The sequence below is a fragment of the Centroberyx affinis genome, unplaced genomic scaffold, assembly GCF_046629955.1.
Source record: "Centroberyx affinis isolate AG114_WGS23_722 - 3 ecotype Tasmania unplaced genomic scaffold, CSIRO-AGI_Caff_v1 ptg001103l_1, whole genome shotgun sequence".
NCBI classification, from domain to species: Eukaryota; Metazoa; Chordata; class Actinopteri; order Beryciformes; family Berycidae; genus Centroberyx; species Centroberyx affinis.
In genome coordinates, this window is record NW_027279646.1 from 213,204 (window position 1) to 235,175 (window position 21,972).

At 40.7% G+C, this 21,972-nt stretch overlaps 1 protein-coding gene across 2 annotated transcripts; it reads right to left on the reverse strand.

Annotated features, from left to right (window-relative positions):
* Positions 1-646: 646 nt before the first annotated feature.
* klhl14 (kelch-like family member 14) lies at positions 647-19,590 on the reverse strand. 2 transcript variants are annotated; one of them, XM_071523686.1, is made up of 9 exons: positions 19,582-19,590; positions 11,765-12,648; positions 9,558-9,679; positions 5,777-5,866; positions 4,871-4,949; positions 3,448-3,638; positions 2,712-2,870; positions 1,860-2,017; positions 647-787 (listed from the first exon to the last, which is right to left on the reverse strand). In XM_071523686.1, exons 2-9 carry the CDS (start codon positions 12,640-12,642, stop codon positions 647-649), a joined length of 1,818 nt encoding a protein of 605 aa, XP_071379787.1. In that variant the 5' UTR covers positions 12,643-12,648; positions 19,582-19,590. The 2 variants fall into 2 exon arrangements, with proteins under 2 accessions (XP_071379787.1, XP_071379786.1); XM_071523685.1 differs by lacking the exon at positions 19,582-19,590 and having other exon boundaries at positions 11,765-12,642.
* Positions 19,591-21,972: the final 2,382 nt, after the last annotated feature.

Sequence of the window (21,972 nt, forward strand, 5' to 3'; positions counted from 1 at the left end):
AATCACACAAATATTTTAGTACCTATTTTCAGAGGAAGACAGCAAAACAGTTGCATAATGATCTGACCAAGGGATACAGCAGGATAAGTGCAAAATCCTGCATGAGAAAAATTAGAAAAATTACAATGGATTGCGAGGAATATACAATTTGATCATCACTATTACTGTTAATCACCCAGCCCTAGTTCAACTTAGCCCCATTACAGTTTGGGATTGATTACTTTTTCCCCCAAGTGTCAATCCTTGAAACAACACTGCAGTTTGCTTGAGTAATGCCTCTACTGGTTACAAGATACAATGGATTTGAAAGCTATAATTCAGTTCAACACTATGCGTGCTATAGAAGAGAAGCCAAAAACACTTACTACCAGTTAAAACAAAAATCTCATATGAAAGTGACCATTTCTCAGAAGTTTCAACACAGATGAGTTTAAATACATGAATTAACACGAGTTTCTTTTCAAACCTTCAGTAGGGAATAACGAAAGTGCTCTGGTCAAACCTGTAAAAAAATAATTTATACACACCCCCATCATCTGATTGGAGGGTTTGTCACAAAATTGTTGACAGTTGTTTTGCTTATTGATGGTCCTCCCCCCAATCACTTCCGCTCCTCGCCCTTGTTGCCTGTCCGTTGGGTTAGTTGTCATTTGTTAAAGGGAAGGCAGGCGGGCAGTATGACGGTGGAGCAGGCCGGGCCCGCCAAGGGCTCCGCCACCTCGCCCTCCAACTCTGTCCATGTCCCTTTCTCTGGGCTGTAGCAGATGGTGGAAGACTTGTAGGCCCCCTGGAAAAAAACAAAAACATTTCCAGTTGTTATCGTCTTTATCCATCTTAGTGTTGTTTTGTTTTCTAACTGTTCTATCTGTGACAAGTTAGTTAAAAATGCAAAAAGCAGAATGGACAAACAGAATGCACTCCTAACAATGACATACATTGAAACCCACTTTAAAGTAGTAATCCATAAAAACTCTTTTTTATTTTTTTATTTCTTTCTGTAGGTGGCGCTCTTTTCTTGTCTTCTGTTCAGTCATGGTGGCACTCGCTGCTCATGCTAACTACAGAGTGTTTCTTCTATTAGTTCCAAACAAACTGCTGTTACTGCTGCTGGATGTGTAAAACGCATCACTTATGTGCCCCAGAAACTTCTTCCCAGGAAAGACCTGACTGACATCGGGTGTTCAGAACAGCAAATGTAAAACATTCATGAACTGAGTATAGATTAAATCACTATTGTGTTATATATCAATTGGCGATGACTTTTATTCATGAGAAAATCTTGAGGATTACTTTAATTTGATGAGATAATTTCAAGTATCTCATCAAATTTAAGTATTTACCAAGTATTACCAATATGCAGGAACTGATGAAACCCTAGCGCTATTGTAGGGGGAGCGTCTATGTAGTAGTGTTGTACAGGATACTGTACAGATAAAGTACAGACACTATGCGATACTTAAGTGCCTACACTGCCTATATTGTTCTGTATATCTGCATGTATTTACATTTGCATATGATCTATGAATCTAGTGATGTAGAGAGCCAGCGATGCACATTTGCTCACTGTGCCTATATGAATTTGTAGATCTGTAAACTACAATTAATCTGAAAATCCTCATGAAAATAGCGTGAATTCTTTCAAGCTGATATTACAAAACGCATCCGTCTCTTCAATATATTCTATTTGCTGTATTATCTTCAATATGTTCTTTTGTTGTTGTAACGATTCATGGTATTATCTTAAACATGTTCTATTCTTTATCTATATCCTACTCTTTGCTGCTGCGATGACCCAATTTCCCCACAGGGATCAGTAACATTTCATCTGAGCTAATCTAATCGGATCTATAGGACTTTACCATGCTCCAGCTGTAGCCTCCCACTAGGAAGATGCTGTCATCCAAAATAGCGCAGCCGGGGCCGCTGCGCCCCTCCAGGATGGGCGTCTGCAGGATGTTCCACTGGTCCGCCTTCGGGTCGTAACACTCCACCAGCATCACGTCTAGATGGGAGAAACCTACATGACAGGGGAAGAAAAACGTGTGAAAATATATGATGGCTGTAGTGTATCCCAAGTGAATCCACAGCTAGCGGGCCCTTCCAGTGTGGCTGCAGTTTAATATGCTACCTGTTAGCCTGTTAGCTTGATCACTAAGTCAATATATTGAGATAACAGGAGAAAAAAAATGGTAGAACTTAGAAAAAGGATCCCAGCATTTCTTTTCCACCTGTTGGTAATATTTAAATAAACACTGGAGAATACTATTGTTTTCTCTTGCTTCTCAAGGCTTGAGAGGGTTTGATTATATCTGCAAGCAACTTCTTTTCCTGAGTACCTGGATGTTGCCATAATCTGAAACCTTATCAAGAGCTGAATTTGAAACTGTGGCTTTGAACAAATTTGTAGTACATATAACAGTAATTTTGACTCTGTTTTTCAGTTAGGTTGAAACTGAATATTGAAAAACTGAATTTCAAACAAGTAAACACGCCTCATTATTCAAAAGGTATGTAGATGTATTTAGTTTTGTATCTTCATATTGCAGCTACAATTCTAAAGCGTGAAAGAGAACGACCGCCATAGATCCCTAAGTGTAACGAAGGTCATGGCCGCCTGCTCATAATTGCGGCATCTCTTTCATATCACTCCAAACAAAAGTATCGATCTTGACCTGCTTTCTATTCAGTGCCTGAAACGCCCAAGTACTTACCTTTCAAATGGTTTCCCCCAATAGCATAGAGGCGGTCGTTCATTCCAGCCAGGGTATGAATGGCGCGCTTTGTGTTCATATCCTGTTTCCTGGCCCACACATCCATTATTGGATCATAACAGTAGAGCCAGGAAACATACTCTCCATTGTGTACTCCTCCTGCAACAGGTGAAGATAACACTGCGCCATTAATATTGTATCTCTAAATATATAGCTGGAGACATCGGCTGCTCATGTAATATACTGTGTAGGCAATCTGACGAATCTGCTTAAATTGATCGTAATAGTCCTTATTAAAGAATAGATGTGCGCAGGAGGTAAATGTACTGATTTATCTCTGATCGATGTCTGCAGTTACAGTAATTACCAGACATCATATGCAGAGTTGGAAAAAAGTGACTCCTACTGTGACAAAATGCTGGCATAAAAATATAACTCCCTTAACATATAGCAACAGAATATTATTTATATTATTAGCTATCTTGTGCCCTTTACTTACCCAACAGTGAAGTTTAAGAGGATGTACTTATGTCTTTTTTTTAAATGCTGAGTAATGAATATCAGGTAACTTTTTTCCCAAAATGTATATGTAGGAGAAAGAGGAAAGAACATTTGGACATGTAGTGATGCATGCTGAGTAAGTTAAAGGGGCTTTCCATTACAAAAGAAGAAAGGGACTGTTAAGTGTGATTAAGCACCAGGAGACGAAGGTTGAGTGAAGGGGATCTGTCCTGACCTGAGATGTATATCTTCCCGTTGTGCACCGCTCCTGCATGGGCGGCCAGCGGCTGCGGCAGAGACGACACATAGTTCCACTCATTAGTCTCCAGGTTGTAGGACTCCACGCTGGAGAGGTAGCCCGTCTCATTCCTACCACCAATCACGTACAGGTGCTTATCCAGGCGGCAGGCAAAGAAACTGGCTCTCCTGAGGAGGAGGTGTCAACCAGACAACATCATTAAACCAACAATGACAGATTCATTGAAGGCTTATCAACAGATGTGTCTGTGTGTGTAAGGTGGAAATCATTCAGGAAAAAGATAGCAGTGAACACTCCGACATCGCTGGATTAGTGTTCAGTGAAAACTAGCTTAGGGCTAGTTACATGCTTGCCAGCTGTGAGCGCCTCAACAAATAAAAATTTAACAATGAATAAAGAAGTGCAACAAACAATATCTAAGGTGCCAAGCTACATACTGCATCTCTTATTTCATTTAAGGGACAATAGAACATATTCATATTCTAATTTTCCCTCTGAAAACTGATAAAAACTTATGATATATAAAGCCAGACCTCAGAATCACAATAAAGCATATCAGTTGTTATGCCAACACAAAACAAATCTCCTATAACTGACATATTACTGTAAAAAAATATTTAGACAACATAATCGGCAGTCACTAAACAAACTCATCCACAGCTAAATCTCTTTTACTACAGCACCATGATGAGAAGGGGGATAAATTCATGTCAGCGTGGCAGAGGTTGAGGTTTTCGTGGGAGTTTTTTCTCAGCTAAGGGTCTAAGGTTGGGGGGTGTCATTTTCATTTATTGTTTTCTTAATGTGGGCGTTGAGAAGCCCTTTGAGACTGTAACAGTGATTAAGGGCTATACTAATAAACTTGACAGAGAGACAATACACTTGGGATAGATTGCTTAATACAACATAATACTCAGCAGTGGCAACTTTGGAAGAAGAAAATCTACATTTTGGCCAGCTGAAATATTGTGATTGAACTTACACTACCTTATCTTCCTAGTATTATATGGACAGAATCTTAGTATGTTTCACTCTGGCCTTTACTTTCACCAGCACTGGCACACATCTTTTCTAGTTGATATCCGGGAAACACAAGAGAAACCAGTGGCTAAATATATACAGTATGTGAGAAAGCAAGTTAGATTTTCTTGTAAATGTAACTCAAAGAGGATCCTGTTGCAGATCCATGTTTAATTTAATGCTTGTACCCTCTATAGATCACTTAACACAATATAGACATGCACAGCTCCTGAAAATCAGTCTCTGGCAACCATAAACATATTTTTTGTGTAAATTTAAATATATCAATGACCAATTATCAATCAAGTGAATCTAAAAAAAAAAAATGCAAAAAGCTTTAACTTAAACAATTTTGTCTTCAAATGTAAAACTGACTTACCTCTCCTGCATAGGAGGTAGCTGTATCCAGCTGTTGAATCTGGGATCATAGCGGCTGACAAAGTTAGTACTGTGCTTTCCTGCAAAACAGAGAGAAATCAAATGTTTTATAAGGTATAGTATTCAAAAGATTCAAAAGTTCTTTACTGTTCATTAAAAAACAACCAAAGGTCCTCAGTTCTGATTGAGTCACGTTCAAAGGCGTTGTAACATACCTGATAAATGCACACCTGTGACTGTATAACTGTTAATTTAAATATTACCGCACTGCCTGAAAATCACCAATCACACAGCAAATTTTCCAGCATTACTAAATGTTGATATTTCAGTGACAATTATTTGGACTTTTCAAGTGCTGACAGAAGTGTTGTTTGCCTACTTATAGTGCTGTAATGGTTCTGGGGCGAGTGTCTGAAACTATCTAAAAGTGTTAAATTACTTCTGATGGTGTGGACTGTGCAGTAGTGTTGATTTTTACACTCAGAGTTAAATTAACACTAGCAATTTTGCTATAAACTGGTATAATGACTATACATAACTATTATTATGTAATTATTATTGCTTAAAAAGATTTACTGATCATTTACATTCCTTTTTTTCTTACAATGTTGTGTTATAAAAGCACTCTTAGCTGTTTTCCAGTGTTAATATGTGTTGTTTTTCCTGTGCCAATAATTTGGAGATGTCAAGTGTTGACTGGAGAGTTGTTTGTCCACTCATAAAGCCGATATGGCTCTGGAGCGGCTGTTAAAAACTATCTAAAAGTGTTCGATTAACTCTGATGGTGTGGACCTCTATAAACACTGGCACAGTTCTGATTTTTACACTCTCAGAGTTGAATTAACACTTGACGATTTTGCTGTGTAAAATCACTGTAAAAATCACGGTGTTTGATCTGTGGAGTTACCGTTGGGGTTCCACTGGTCCTCTCCGCCCATCAGCAGCAGGAAGTTCTCCACCTCCACCACGCAGTGATGGGCGCTGTTGTAAGGCATTACTACAGAGGAGACACAAAAACCAACAGAGCCAATCAGCATCTATCACAAAACCATGAAAACAAGATAGGTCTCCACTGGACAATAGATGTTAGTCACACTGAAATGAGGTTTTGATTACTATTCTTCTTGCCTACAAAAGCTGTCTGCTGTATGGCTTTTATATAGGAATATTTGTCCTAGCAGTGTTTCTTACTCGCTATTTTTAATACTTGTCGTGCTGAGACTCCTTTAGTTCGACAGGAAGCGCTCACTTAAGTCAATATATATATTCATATCAGGATAAACGCGATTTAATTTGCAATGTACTCTCACAGCTGACAATTGGCCAAAGTTTATTGATAACGCCTACTGTAATGACACAGGCAAACATGTATTTCACGCCTCAGTGTGAGTCACTAATACATGATTTATTTCCCTCTCTCACTGCTTTTGTTTTGTAACATACCGTACTTCTATCTACTGGAGGCGATTTCTTGTGGGGGATCAAGTCTGATAACTCTCAGACTGGACCAAATGAAAGTATAGGGTCTACTGTTTGTAATGGCAATTATAGCTTTTATTTATTTATTTACTTACTTATCTATCTATCTATTTATTTATTAGCATTATGTGCCTTGGCAACTACTTTACAGAGATATATTAATCTTTAGTGTCTTTCACAGCTCATCATGGGTTCGCATGAGATAGCAAAGACAGCCAGATGCCCGCAGCTGCAACAGGACCCCTTGTGGAGGATTTTCCCTTGTGTATGTTTTTGTGGTCCCCTCCTCTCCTCCATCTTCTCTTGCTAAAGTGACCCCATTGAGATGTAGAGAAATGGTCTTAGGTGACAGTCATAATGAACATGATCGTGTTCACTCAATAAATCTCAGGCCCGGCGCCTTTTGAGCACAAATCAGTGAAATGTTAAAGCCCACCTGTCTGTCTCCATCAGTCATTTCCACTGTCACCTCCCCACCGCCTGATGGATCACAGTTGCTGCAAAATTAGACAGCCTTGAATCTCATTTCTTTCCAATTGGCCTCTCCCTGCAATCTCACTCTGGCTGGCTGACATGTGGAGGTACTCTATGGGAGGGGAGCCTCAGATAGGAACTAATACTACATACACTAAACAGAGCTTTATCTTGAACGAGGGGATTAGGTTGCCTGCCTCCAGTGCACCTCAAAGACGAGTGCCATATGACTGCCAGATTCCCTTACATGCTATTTACATTATCATTCAGTCAGCAGTATATACGACATGGATGGGCGGCTTTTTATTTGATGTCTAGTGACTTGTACTCATACTAAACATCATCTTGTACCGGCATGAAAAGAAGATTATTGCTTTACAGTGTGTCACAGGCTACAATAAGAAGACTGAGGAGGAAATTCTGCAGTTTATACTGTGGGAGGATTTGGGACATTTTCCCTGCCTCTACAGGTGCCTGAGACACAGGTGAACAGCAGGATAAGTGGCAACATCTAGCTTAGACTAATAGTGCCAGGCTGTAATAATCTAGACTGCTCTAATAGTCTTGTGCATTGAAACGAAATAAAATGTATCCATTTTCTCTGCTTCTACAGTGTGTGGGACTGTACCATGAATTATCATCTTAAAAGGGCGTGTGAAATTAATTTCCCCGCTTGTCCCCTCTCACCTAAACCTTCCACTAAACCCCCGGGGGGGCGTACAGAGCGGCAGTCATGGGAGGACAGGACATGCTCGTCCTCTGTGAGATGGACGCCATCACTCCGCTCTACAGTGAGCTCTCAGGCTCACTAGAGGGAGTCAGAAACCTCTGCATAGAGGCACAGTCGGGGTCGGTTGAATGACTCCACAGCTAATGCACCACTGCTGCTCGAGCTCCGGCGTTCCTTTAACATCATTACCATCGCATCCCACTGAGCTGCATTCCTTTGTTCTGGGCCGTGCATAGATGAGGTCCGTTTTTAAAAGTGTGAGATACTAATGTGAGGTTGGTTTAACCACACAGGAGAAGAGAACAGTCCGGCGCTGTGGCTGCGCCTGTGTCTGCCTTTGTCCTCCCTTTGCTCCACGCTGCTGTGGGTACACTAGATGGCAAACTTTACACTGGAATCACCGAGCAGTAGATATCTGACACGACAAGAGGGATCAGATTCTTCCTAAATTGTGTTGATGAATGTCTTAATCAAAGTCTGTCCCTCTCAGGTTTCGCCTCATTGAAAAGTTATGATTGAATGTTAATAATCTTCTATTCCACATCCATTGTGTGGAAGCTACATCAGATGGTCACTGATGTGTTAAGGGGATGATTTTGCAGTTTTGTCCTTCCACTTGGCCACGGACCATTTGAGTGTTAACTTTTTAGTTTTGAGTGATGGAAATCCCTATTGACCTTTTGCTTGTTGCAGTTTATACCCATGAGTGTGAGTTTAATGAGAAAATGACAATATAAATACCAGTGGGCTTCAGGCTGTTATGTATGCATGCCTCCTTTAGCAGAGTGCACCCAGACAAATTTGGCCAAACCTGAGGTAAAATATCAGACGAGTAGCAAGAAACGTATGAGCACAGGAAGAAACCTGTCTGTGAATTTATAGATCATAAGACACAACAACGGAAACATCACGCCAGTTCCGGAAATAATCCATGCCATGAAGAGAGAATATAAAGTGCACAGTGACAGAAAACAGACCTATGGCTAATATGTACGAATGGAGAGGCATTATAGAGGTATGTCTCCAACCAAAACAAAGGACAAAAACTCAATATGACCACCAATGATGATGCAAAGGACAAATGTGGTTTCCCATTAGCTGTTGTTTGACCTTTGCGATGTGGCAACAATATAGTGGTGAGCCTCAAAAGGTCAGGGAAGACAGTGAGGAAAAGGACATAGGACACTGTCCAGAGGCATGTGCAGCAGAGATGAGATTTTTCTTTGTAAATTCACAAAGGCTTCAGATCTATTTTCTCCATGGATACTGCAAACTGTTTCCATAGAATGGATTTTTTGTAGGATTATGATAGCTTGCCTTCAACATTATGTCATGAAATCAATAACACAAACCATACTCTACTATAAACCCCTATAGGTTATAGGCCACCGATTGAAATATATAATTTTTCAGAAGTGTTATTCCATTTAGTCAGTTAGAACCAAATGTATATTTGCTTTTAAATGTGTATACCACTTGGTGAATGTTACAGCTGCTATATTCCACTGACCTTATCTGTCTCTCTGGTATTTGCCTTATCTTAACTTTACCCAATGTCAATAGTGATGACATGCCATCAGGATAACTCCATGGTGTGTATTGGCATGTATGTGGTTACTCAATCTTATGTATTGGTCAGTTGTGAGCAGACTATCAAACCACATTTAAAAGCTGCTGAGATAAGATGCCATTCATTATTGTTCCATCTACAATATATCATTAGATTGAAATAAATCTCACTGTGCATTTTGCCAAGATATTTCAGAAAAAACAAGGGAAACCGGGCATGAAACTCCACAGTGGTGTGAAGTCACGCTCTGATTAAAAACTTATATTAAAAGTGATAGTGATACATTATTACCTCAAGGATTTAGGGAACTCCTTCCCTCATTTTCCGTGGAAATTAACCTGTGTTAAAGCCATCCATAGGAACAACTATTTCTCATCATGAAAGACGCCAACACAAGACGCCTCAGGTGAAAAAAAGTAGAGGCTCGCTACTCACTTGTGAGGATCTTCCATGTCTTTTTCTCGTCGTCATAGTACTGGACCAAATTGCTGGGGAGACGATCGGGTCCAGGAGGCAAACCACCCACCAGTAACAGCATTCTCTTATTGGAACGGATTCTGTAATGTCAAAAGTGCGGGTGTGTGGACAAGCGTTAGGAGACATAGTACAAAACAGGTACTAAGCCATGAAATCAAACATCCAAAGGCAAAAATAAGCACAGGCTGAACTCCTTTAATTCCTCAATTTAATTACATGGGATTTATTGTGTGTATAGTGATCACTGAATATTTCAGATAGTATTAATGAATCTTTCCAAGCATACTGTGAATACTTAGCACACAGTCAATGAATGAATGAATGAATGAAAGAAAGATAGAATGAATGCATGGATGAATGAATAAATACACATTGTCTGAATACAGCTGCTGAACTTGAGACTCCTAATCAAGCAAAATATGACCAAATGCAGCACAATCAACTAAAAATGCTCAACAGCGTACTTGTCCTTTTGATGCTTTATTAAATGGTTATTATACTCTAAAGATATCTTTTCAATTAGCTGTGAAGCTAGGACGGTTCTGCAGGGTGCCATGCTGGAGGCTAAGGGCACAATTGAGTACATAAACTTGCCTATAAAACGTCTCCATTCCATTGGCTATAATGATTCATGTGACACATCTGAGCCAATTGTGAGATATTTCCTGCTGTTTGTATATGAAATATGACCTCAGAACGGCACACTTTACTGTACATTAATGACCATTATCTGGCTCCAAATGGATTTCAACACAAATCTGAATATCTACCAATTAATCACAGTATGCAGTAAGAGATTAAGAGCAGTTGGCCTTTATATTCTGACTCTTTCACCATTTGTTTTTTTTTTTATTTTACTTTTTTATGCTTGGCTGAATTACCACCCTCTCGGTACATCCTCCCTGCTACTGGCCCACTCAGAAGTGTTTTGGGGTTATTCATATGCAAATGAGCCCCTGGACATAGATAATGGTGATTAATTGAGAGGAGAGAAACAGTGGCATGTGAAACTAATTATGAGGATTCTTGATTCCTTGCTCATTTAGATCCATATGTGGGAATAGATCTGTTATTGGGATAATGCAGAGGGATAAGTACATGTAATATATCGCTACTTTCAAATCCTCTGAGCAGAATTAGATTTTCAAGCGTGTCGATCCTTTAATGCTGCAGCTCTATTTTTCTATGGTTCACCTTTTTAATTAATAAGAGGTCCAATAAATATGTTCAGTGATATCAAAATTTGGATATTAATGCCATCACTATTCAAAAGATTTTCAGCCTTGACTGTCTAACTACAGCCAGCTTTGTAAACAACACCTGACAACAGCAACATCAATCAATTATCTTACTGACAGCGCCTGTCTACTTACCAGTCCTTAAAGTGCTGATCATGACAAACATGGAGGCAGGCCATGCAGCTTGGCCCATATTTGTGTGAGTGAGACACATGCATCCAATTTCAATAAAGAAGCAGCACCCAATTGTCCCCTATTGACAATGAACCCCACATTTTCTCAAATGTAATGCTATTATACGTGCAGATGTACCAAATTTCCTTTTGTGCAGCATCAATAGCTGTGGCACTTTTTCACTGTACTTACACCACAATTGTTACGTAATTACCATGTAAATGTAGTAACAATTTAATTACAGCGTTTCAAATCATATTTATGAGAGTTGCTGCAAATCAAATGCATAACCTTTATCTAGTTTGCTGTTTCATGTCTACACTGATTAGAGTGCAATTACACAGATGTGTGGGAAAATAAAGAGTTGTTTTTGCTTCACAAAAACATGAGGTAACCTTGTAATTATGGATACAGCGTAGCGTAGCGTAGTTCAGACCTCTTGGCAGCTGGCACTGTCTTTTTTTGTTAAAGCCCACAACCCTCATTGACTGGACCTCAAACCTCTCACCTCTCTCTGGCTGACCATCTACTGCTTCTGGAACTACACAGGCAGTGTGTCCAATACTTGTAATGAGAATTTAACAAGGGGGATGCATTTAATCTTACTTCATCCACTCTCAAATAGCCCACTGGTGTGTGTGTGTGTGTGTGTGTCTGCGTGTGTGTACTAATGTCTGAGTGTGTGTGTGCATCTGTACCTGTTTCCCTGTGTTTGCGTATTTGTCTGTCTGTGTCTGTGAGAGTGGGTCTCACCTGCTGGCTGTGGTCTGCCTGCAGTGCTGCCTGAAGGGCATCAGGTGGTAGTTCATGGCATCCAGGAGTAGTTTCTGGCACACAGGGTCACTCCTCATGAAGTCAACAGACTGCACCCTCTCCACCAGCTCGGGAGCAGGTATGAGGGCGAAGCGCAGCCTCTTCATAAGGTCCGGGGCATAGTGCATGCGAGTCTCCCGGTCATGCTCCAGCCAGAGGACTGACATCTGGAAGAGAGCCAGCTCCGACTCCACCGGGGGTGGCAGAGCATCTAACATGGCACACATCTCCTCAAAGTTCAGCAGCAGCACGTCCTCCACCAGGTACTTGTTGGCCAGCTTCTTGGTCTCGTCCAGTCCGTGGAGCGCCGCGATCTTGCAGATCTGCTTGTAGTTCTGCACAGAGATCTGGTCATTGAGGAACTGCACACTGAGCTTGGTGATCTGGGGGATGTTGAGGATCTTGCTGACTGACAGCACCTCTTCCACCGTGTCCAGGGAAAGAGTCACGTTGGCAGTGTACAGGTACTCCAGCACTAACCGTAGTCCAATGGAGGAGCAGCCCTGGAGTACCAGGTTATTGATGGGCCTGGTGCTGGTGGTCACCAGCTTGTCATCAGGGGAGGAAGAGGGGGTCCCGCTGCTCCCCTGGTCCCCTTTGCTACCCTCACTGTTGATTACATTGTGGGAGGAGAAGAGAGACCTGAAGTACTGGGAGCAGGATGCCAGCACCGCTTTGTGGCAGTGGAACTGCTGTCCCTGGGCAGTGAGAGTCACATCACAGAAAAGCTGTTTCCTCCATAAGAGATTGAGCCCGTGCAGCAGGGTGTCACTGTGTGTTGGGTCAAAGGTGGATGTTCTATCACCCGATCTGGACATGACTTCCTGACTGTGAACGCCACCTAGGCAACAAATAAACCATGCAAGCCATTTACCTCAGGTCATTTATTTGCACAACACACGCAGCCTAGATGTTATCACTGAACTATTACAATAGGAAAGGATTTCTCGAATAAGTTAAGAATATTGAATAGATCGCCCGTCCATCCAGCTGGGAATAACCATCATGCCACGCCAGCCGGCGAGAATCGACATCCAATACGGGTTCGGTCGGCTTCAACTTTGAGCTCTGGTCGTAAAGCAACAAACAAAAACGCAGTAGTTCCAACAGTGTGCCACTCTTATTCATTCTTACTCAAGACAAGATGATTTAAATGGAGGCTGAGGTTTGAAGCGCGCTGTCAAAACAAAACTAGGATACGGAGATGCTGCAGCGCTTTTCCCCTCGATAACGCAACTGAAGTTGTTGGATAAGGAAAAAGAGGCGACCCTACGGTGGACGGATAATATGCAGCATTCAGCTAACACTTATCGTTGTCTTATCTTGCTGCACACCCCCACAATGAGGACATTACACATTGCACAGATTTACGGAGTCATACAAAAGCAATTAGTTTGTCTCCCAGCCGTCAGCACAGTACGGGTGCGTTTCGCTTTTAGCCAACCTGAGTTAGGCAGACGTGAGTATCGACAATTATTCATTGAAATGCAGCTTTCGGTAAAGATAACTGTAATATGCATATGCAATGTTTCTTAGACACTATAAAAAGCGATTTCTATGTGCGTAATGTTTGCAAACTTGACACAAGCGTCCTGTAACGTTGTCGCCACATTCTCTAAAAGCGCCTGTCACAACTAAATGATGTGAGCAGCTTGCCTGAGAAGGAGCCAAACTTACCTGACTTCAGCTCTTGACAAAAAAGAAAGTAAGCTTCAGGTTCCCAATAATATCACTTGAATTTCCTTTGTTCTCCTTTTTAAGCAATGTCCTTTCCTTTAAAGTCTATGGTCGGTGGTGCCTCAAAATAATCATTGATTCCAACTCATAAAGTCACTATTTCACGTTATTTGTTGACGTTGATCATTTGTTCTTCTGAATTAACAAGAAGTGTGTGAGTGTGTGAGAGGGAGCTGTGCTTTCTGCAAGAGAAGAAGAAGAAGAAATATACGTGTGACAAATTATGCTACCAAGAAACAACACATCATTATCCTTGGGCCTGGGGCTCAGTGAGTCGTAACGAGAGTAATAGGAAATCCACGGTTGGGGAGAGAAACGGTCGTGCATGGCCGGTGGAGAGAGACCATGCAGGGGTATGGATGCTGGAGAGACTCGCAAAATTATGGCTCAAGGCTATTGTAAAAACTGTCGAGCGTAAATGACTGCGATTTCAAACATCTATGGAAGAAAGAAAAGAGAAAGGGGGAGAAAAACCGAGTCTTTCCCTCGCTGTTATAGAGAGAACCGTCAAGTTTTAGTGCGCATTGCTAATTAGTCAATTTCTCTCTGCCTTCACAGCCCGACGACTTTGCTGCTGAGCTGAAACTGCTAATTTCTGGGACCAGCCTTTTTTTGGCTGTGAACTGGATGGATGAATGGCTTGTCTCGCACAAATGACAAAAAGCCCCTGCCTTAATCTCCATCGCCAAAATAACCCCTCATCTCATTCTGCTCCTGCTAGTCCTTCAAAAGAAGGTGCTATACAAACTTAAGTTTTGCATCTATATTATATATACTGTACACATCACGATGATGTATAGATAATGTTTATCATGTTCAATTAAATCATATGAAATAATCTTCTTCATTTCCAAGTGAGAAGAACACATCAGGTCACATACAGCCATAACAAAACAAAGCAGATCCCCCCAAAGTAATGCACAAAGTTACATAACAACATATATATTCATTCTGAAGGAGAAAATGAGATAGTCTTAGATAACATACAGTATTTACCTGTACTAGTGTCTTGTCAGAACAGTTTATTGTTTCACAACCCGAGGCCTAGCTCCAGGCCTGAAAACACAAAGGGTTGAAACATAATACAAGATTCATCATACTGTAGGCTTGGACTAACAATGCACAGCAGTGTGTTGTATGTCCAGGTTGCAGGTACAAGAATGAATCCCTATATAACACAGTATTCAGATTCCTACATGTATCCAAGCCCACTTAAAGTTTTCTGAATCCCCTGATCTATATGCTGTCATCTCATTTGAGCTCCACAAACTCCCTGATTCTGTCAGACCGACCTTTCAGCACTAAACCAAGTTGATTGATGATTCACACAGTGACACTGAGGCTCCTTGTTCTCATATTTGAACGTCCACTCAATACGTTATGAAGACCACATCACTTGAATTACTACATCAAGCACCCTGTCACAACAAAAAAGATCTGATTCACTTGGTAGTCTGAACATGATTATAATCTGAATACTGAATTATAATTATCTAGTTATAGTCATATCAATTCATGGTGAATCCATATCATACAGACTCCTTCGATTCTGTCCAGGTCTGCCTGTGGCTTGGGGTGTGGGTGCTTAACCTTGACATTTAAATATAATTCCAAAATTAAATAATTAAAATAAAAAAAAAAAAAAAAAAAAAGCATCAAATCTTGTAAAATGAATGCTGGCAAGAACGTGAACTAATTATGACATTGTCAGTTATTAGCTATCTTAAGATCTATACTCCCCGTGACTCCATTTTATGGAAGAAATCATCTGTATTTTTGAAATACTGATTAATATACCTTGGGGTGTCAAATTTTCTTTAAAAATAGATACATAGCACTTTGAAATGAAACCTTCATTTATAGGGGGGCACTGGATACTTACAGGTTCACAAATGCCACACATCCCCCCAAAACAAAACAAAATAACAATGTTGCAAATCCATTCAAAATCTCTTAAAAATGACTTATTAGGATAGAGTGAACTGTCAATTAAATAAAGAGCTCAATTAGAGTAAAAACTTGCATACAGGCTCCCCAGGGACCAGAAGTGACAGATACCTCACAAGTTATGAAATGACAGATAGGGATAAATGGGTTTGTTCATGTACTATGAAATAGAGCAACACCATGCTACCGTCAAGGAATAACAGGCCACATACATAGGTAGCATTTATAAAAGATAGAACTGGAATATTGTTTGATGGTTGAATATTTGACAAGCGCACTGCCTGTGTATTCCCCCCACTTTGAGTTATACAGAACAAATTCATTGGACATGAACTCCGTGGATTGACTCAGATTGTGCATTACATTTAAAATAAGATCATTACCATACACAAAATATGATAATGTTGATTAGTGGCTTAAAACACACATTGTTGTTTGCTATTATTGTTGTGTGTCCACCCTATCTTCAAAGGACGTATCACTGCGGAGTATTACAGTACTTCATTGTATTTCAATTTGCAGTCACATACTGTTATCTTTGCCAGCACTCAGTTAGCACTACATTACCCAAGTCTCGAGCGAGCTATTCTAACGCAATGAAATGACCATTTCCAACTCTTTCAGCTCTTTGTAGCAACTCAGTCTCCTGAGGCCACTGGTCTTCAGATTGCAGGGCATTTATAGTTGTAGGTTGTTGCAGTGTGGAGAGGGAGGGGGTCATCAGATAAGAGAAGAATTTCTAGACTAATTAAACCCTTTGAGACAAAGAATCACACTACAGTGATTTACAACTCTCTGTACCAGTTAACCCAACTCATATTTATCTGTCATATTACACAGATACCATATCTACCTCTATGGGTAAAAAAGTGTTTAAATTTATTGTCCTTGGCATTCTGGAAATATGACATGTTGCTAACAATGAATAGCGCTTAAAACAGAAAGGCGTTGCAATACAATAGAAAGGAGGGGAAAGCTAAATAACATGAGATCAATATAGTTCAGTCATAATATGAGTTTTCAAAATAACAGCTAGGCTGCTAAATAAATGTATACAAAGACACAAACCATTCACCATCTATTGTATACATTAGTCACTATAAGCTCCTTAACCACAGGCTGTTCATCCTCAGTTACTGTACAAAGTCCTGTTTAATACTTCCATAATGGCATGCTTTCTTATTGTTAATAACTGTAATAACAGCATAGTTATGAGCACATCAATAACAATACAGCAAAAAAAACAAAATAACACACGCTGCACAGATTATTGTAGCATTGAATAACTGATTAAAGAATGAGCATTTAATCTAATCAATACAATGAGACAAAACAAGGAGAAGCTCCAAAGTTGTGAATAGCAAAGTCTACCAGGCATAATTCCTTTTGCTGGCTGCTGCAGAGGGTATGCTAAGATAGAAAGTATTATTTTCCTAAATGGAAGGTGTCAGATGGTCACGGAAATGTGATCGGCTGTTCAAGATCACTGCTTCCCATCTGCAATTTGTGACGTGTGAAAGATTCAGCCCAAATGTGCTCACCAAGCGGAAATCCTCAGCACTTTCTCTTATCGTGGAAAAGCAAGATAACCAGCTGTTTACAGATCAGAGAACATATCATATTAATATCATGGAGAGGGTGATATCATCTTGTTTGTAAAAATATTTTGTTAACTAAGTGTGGTGTGGTATGGCAACCTATAAAGTGGAAGTTCTAATTTATGTCTTTTTGCAAGTATTACAGTTTAAAGGTTTTTCCTGATCAGAAGGGAAGGGAAAACTGAATGTGAAAATGTTGCAGGCAGCATAATAAATACTGTACATGTATATGTTGGAAAGATGTGTATAAGGAATTAATTAGGCAAACTGCAGGTTACAGTAAATGTTTAATTTCCAAGATCTCAGCAGTTATATTTAAATTATAGATCTCCCCAAGTATAATTTGAGATTACCCCCCCCCCCCCCCCCCCCCCAAATGTCTACTGTATTTCTAAATGCACGCAGCTTTCCTTTAACATCTGGTTGCCTGTATTGTATCTGATTACAGAACAATTATCTGTGTGAAATGATATTGTAATGCGATATGACTGCTTTGGATATGTGGAGACTAGAAACAGTTACCATATTTTAGGGGTGCAGAAGCTTCTGATTAGGAGTTCCCGCTTCAGAGCCCAGACAACTGTTACTTTAACTGTCTCTGGCAATGGTTTTACCAGTTTATCATCCCCCAAGAGCAGCTTTATCACCAAAGGAACAAAGGAGTTTGCTTGAAGCATAGGTTCAATTTATATAGGTGAGGAGAAAGCGAGAGGGTCAGTTAAAGTGCAAAGCAAAGGCGGCATTTCTGTAGCAGCTGCTTTTCCTTCACTGTGATGCATTGGGAAGTTTGAACAGATACAGTCACTTGTTTAATATTGAGGTTAACTTGATGATAATATATTTTGGGTCTGATTAGAGCGTGCTTGTCATCTCAGATCAAAGTTAGCCATAGATGATTCATAAAATGTCCACTGTGTATTAAATTGGAAGCACTCATATTTGCCATTCGGGGAGAATGGGAGGCCTGCTGTTTGAAACCCCTAGATCCCCACACATGGTGTAGCCACCACAGACACGGCTCACAGAGTCAGCCGGCAGCCGGGAGGTGAGCAGAGAGGAACAGGCGGTGTCCCCTCCAGAGTGAGCACAGGAGCGTGTGTGTGTACAGTATGTGTGTGTGTGCGTGTGCATGTGGCATTCTCAAATGACAAAGGCTACCAATTGTGCAGTTCAGGTGGGAGGAGACATGGAGGTGGTATGGAGACTCACCTGAGGGAAGAGTCCGGGCTGCTGGGACCGGGGTTGTAGTGGAGACCCAAAGTGTGGAGGGCCGCAGGGGGGGCCACAGTGCGGTGGAGGAGTGTGGGGGCTGAAGGGAGAGGTGGGGGGGGCTGCTGTTGCGCAGTCTCCCCAGCGTGATGCATCTACCTTCAGGGTGGCAGCAGGCGTGGAGTGGGGTGCGATGGAGCGAGCACGGGCTCAGTGGCGCGGTCACCTAGGGACGCTGAAGCTGCTGTAGCAGGACTGATAGTTATTCCTTGGGAGAATTGCAAGATGAGCCCCATTGTATTAGCAACCCCCCCAAACCCCCCTCACCTAAAACTGTATCAATGTTCTTGAGCCTTTAAAGTATGAGGTTGGAGCGCAAAAAATCTGACACCCATCTGAAAAGCAAATGCAGCGTGCCTCAAGTTTCACGGTTTAATAAAAGAAATCTCTCACTAAACTGTGACTTTGATCAAATATATTCTTCTAACAACATGTATAATGTTTCTTTCCTGAGAAAAATAAAATGTAAAATGCAATAACCATGGTTTCCCTAATTTCGCATAATATCCCCAAACAGTAAGTTTCACTGTGAATCAGAATCACTGTTGTCAAATAGAGTTAAACTTCAGTAAATTCCTTTGGCAACGAGAAGCCAACACATTATTCCATATTGATTTGAAATTCTCAGACATTAAGCTTTTAATTTCCAAGCCCCTACTTTTGTGTTGCGACTGTTCGAGTCATATCTTTTAGAAATTCTCTGTGTCTAATATGGTCAGCACTCCCAATTATTCACTCCACTGACAAGTGAAACAAACGGGACCAACCAGTGCATTCTGTATTATCTACACCCCTTGGATTCCCTGACAATAATTAATACAATGGCAAGCTGCTGTTACCAGCCCCGACGACATGAGCTCAACAACATAAGCTCTCCCTTTCCAAGAGCTCTTGAGAGGAAATTACATCCAGTGGTGAGGTCACATTCGTCGTGGCCGCTGCCGACCACCAGGTCAGATCACGCCACTGTCTGGGAGCCTAGATCAGATAAAGGTCCTATTGTAGGGTCCTGTTAACATCACCAGGTTATTACTCACATCATTACACCATAAATGTGAGGCTCTGGAATATGTCAAGAACAATATGAATATAGCCCTGACCATAGATATACACACAGCTTTTTATAGCACGGACTGTCCCATATATCAGGGAAATTCATTAATATGCCACATGGTGTTACTGAAGCAGCAGTGCTGACCACCACACTGGTGAGCTGCACACCGTTATGTAGGGTTACTTCACATAATACACATAAACAGGGACGCAGTATTACTAAGATACACTAGAGAAGTCGTATACTAGATTTACTGTACTGTATGATATGACCTGGTACAGAAAGCTTATTCAGGTGTATACTATGCATTGTTTGTCATTCTAACAGATAAACTAGGATAATTTTATTGGATCTACCGGTCAACTGACCAATATGTAATTTTAAAAGAGTTGTCATGCAATCACACTAACCTCTTGTTTTAGCCTTAGAGGATATTAACAGGTTTTTTAATTATAGAGGAGCACATTCCCCCAACATCCATTAAAAGAATGCCACGCTAATTTTAAATCCTCGCAGCAGGCATTGGCATCAACAGAAGAAAAGTGGATGAGTTTCTCTTTAACAGCTGTAATTTGTGTTTTCCAATCACCATGCTGATTTCTGCTCATTATACTCTGGTTTCACACCGGTAAGTGAGCAAAGTTTGGATTGATTGACTCTAATTAACTAAAAAATGTTCCAAGCCATGGATTTATTATCATGCTAGCTAGCCACAAATGTCAGAGACTTTCACAAATTATTATCCTGTTAAGATAAATGTCTTTGAAATCAAATGAGTGTGGAAACACAAGGAACATGTATTGTTTTTTCTGATGAATTTGTTTGGCATGTTTTCTGTGGAGTTCCACATTAAAGACTCACCTGGGCAAACACACAATTACAGTATATTGTTCAGCTGTACAGTATGATTGGATGACATTTCCCCTGACAGATGCGTTAGTTACTTAAACTTCAGCACAACACAATCTTTTATAAACTATAACTAGCCTGTAGAGAAATTACAGAATGCAATGTTTTAAATTATTTAGAGTCAAAAATGAAATAAAATAAAATAAAACTACTCCATAGGAAAAAAAAAATCAATGGCATGTAACAGTTACTCTATGAAGCAGTGCAGAGCTGCCTGGTCCACTCTATGTTAACACAAGACCTATTCCCTCTTGTGTGCTCCAAAACTTGGCAGTATCTCCCTCATTGATATTTTAGACACAGTAGCACCTCTCTCAACTCACATTCTTTCCTTGACTCCATCAGCTCCATGACTCAACTCTCCACTCCACTCATGAACAAAGAGAGGACCATTTTGGTGGACAAATACCCCTATTTTCCCTGTTTTAACAAAATCTCAAACAGACTTTTGGTTAGGCTCAAAACACAGAATGTTGCTCTGATTCACTTGGCTTCACCTCAGTGATCAGAAGCGATCAGTGAAGTGGATCCAAGTGAAACGGGCCCATCGTCTGCATGGTGGCGCCAGGCTAAAATTGAGAATCATACTGTCTGTAAATCTGGTTTTCCCACCATGTCTTTCGCGAAACGTCCTTGATACAAAACACTAAGTCTTCTAAACCGACTTTGATGCGTCACACAGTACAACAATAAAACGCCACAGCGAAGCTTATTCTGAATGTTCTGTCCTCATCATACAGAAACCAGCCTCTAACATGGAAGAGAATACATCTCAGCTGTCAAATACCCCCATCAGTATTTCCACACAGTCTACCCTCTTCAGAGCAACTGCATTCAGGTGTGTGCACTTTGAGGCACGCCTGCAGATAAATGTGATGACATCCCGTTCGGGCTCACTTTCATTTATTTAGGGGATTGATTAGATGCAAGCAGAGTAGATAAATGTGTTGGGGAGGTGCCTTCGTTTGAGATATTGCCATATAGCCAGTAAGGGATAGGACAGGCTGAGCATTTTTCATAGAATTTCTCTTCAAGGTGCTTTTGGAGAACTAGTGGCATCGCGGCTTAGCAAGCCATTGATCTGAGACGCCCCCTTAGTGCCATTACGCTGGGCATCCTGTATGTTGGTGTCCGCAGAGCATTATATGTGGAGACATGCAAAGCTTTAGAAGAAACCCTTATGAAACCCCTGGAAATGCACTTATTACACAGATTAAAGAGACACTACAAAAGTTCTAATACTTAATTGCTAATTTTAACAGAATCATTTTCAGTAGCACAATGCTTATTTTGAGATGAAAAGCCATGGCCGTGTTGACAGACCCAGACTGGCCCTGTGTTGCAGTCAACTATGTCTTTCTTAGGTTGTTGTTCCACACTGCCCCCCTCTGTCCCCACTAGCAGGAGAGGCATCTGGCCCATCAGCAAAACAACAGCATCTCTATCAACCAGACAGGGACAGAAGGAGAGGGCACCAAAGAGTTTTAAGGAGGGGACTAATAGCATCAACCATAAGATGACAAAAATCACAAAGAATGTCAACAGCACTTGTACTCATTCAAGAATGATATGACCCTTTTTGATTACCTGTTCCTCTGTGATGGGAATTACAATATTTAACAATATTTGTATAA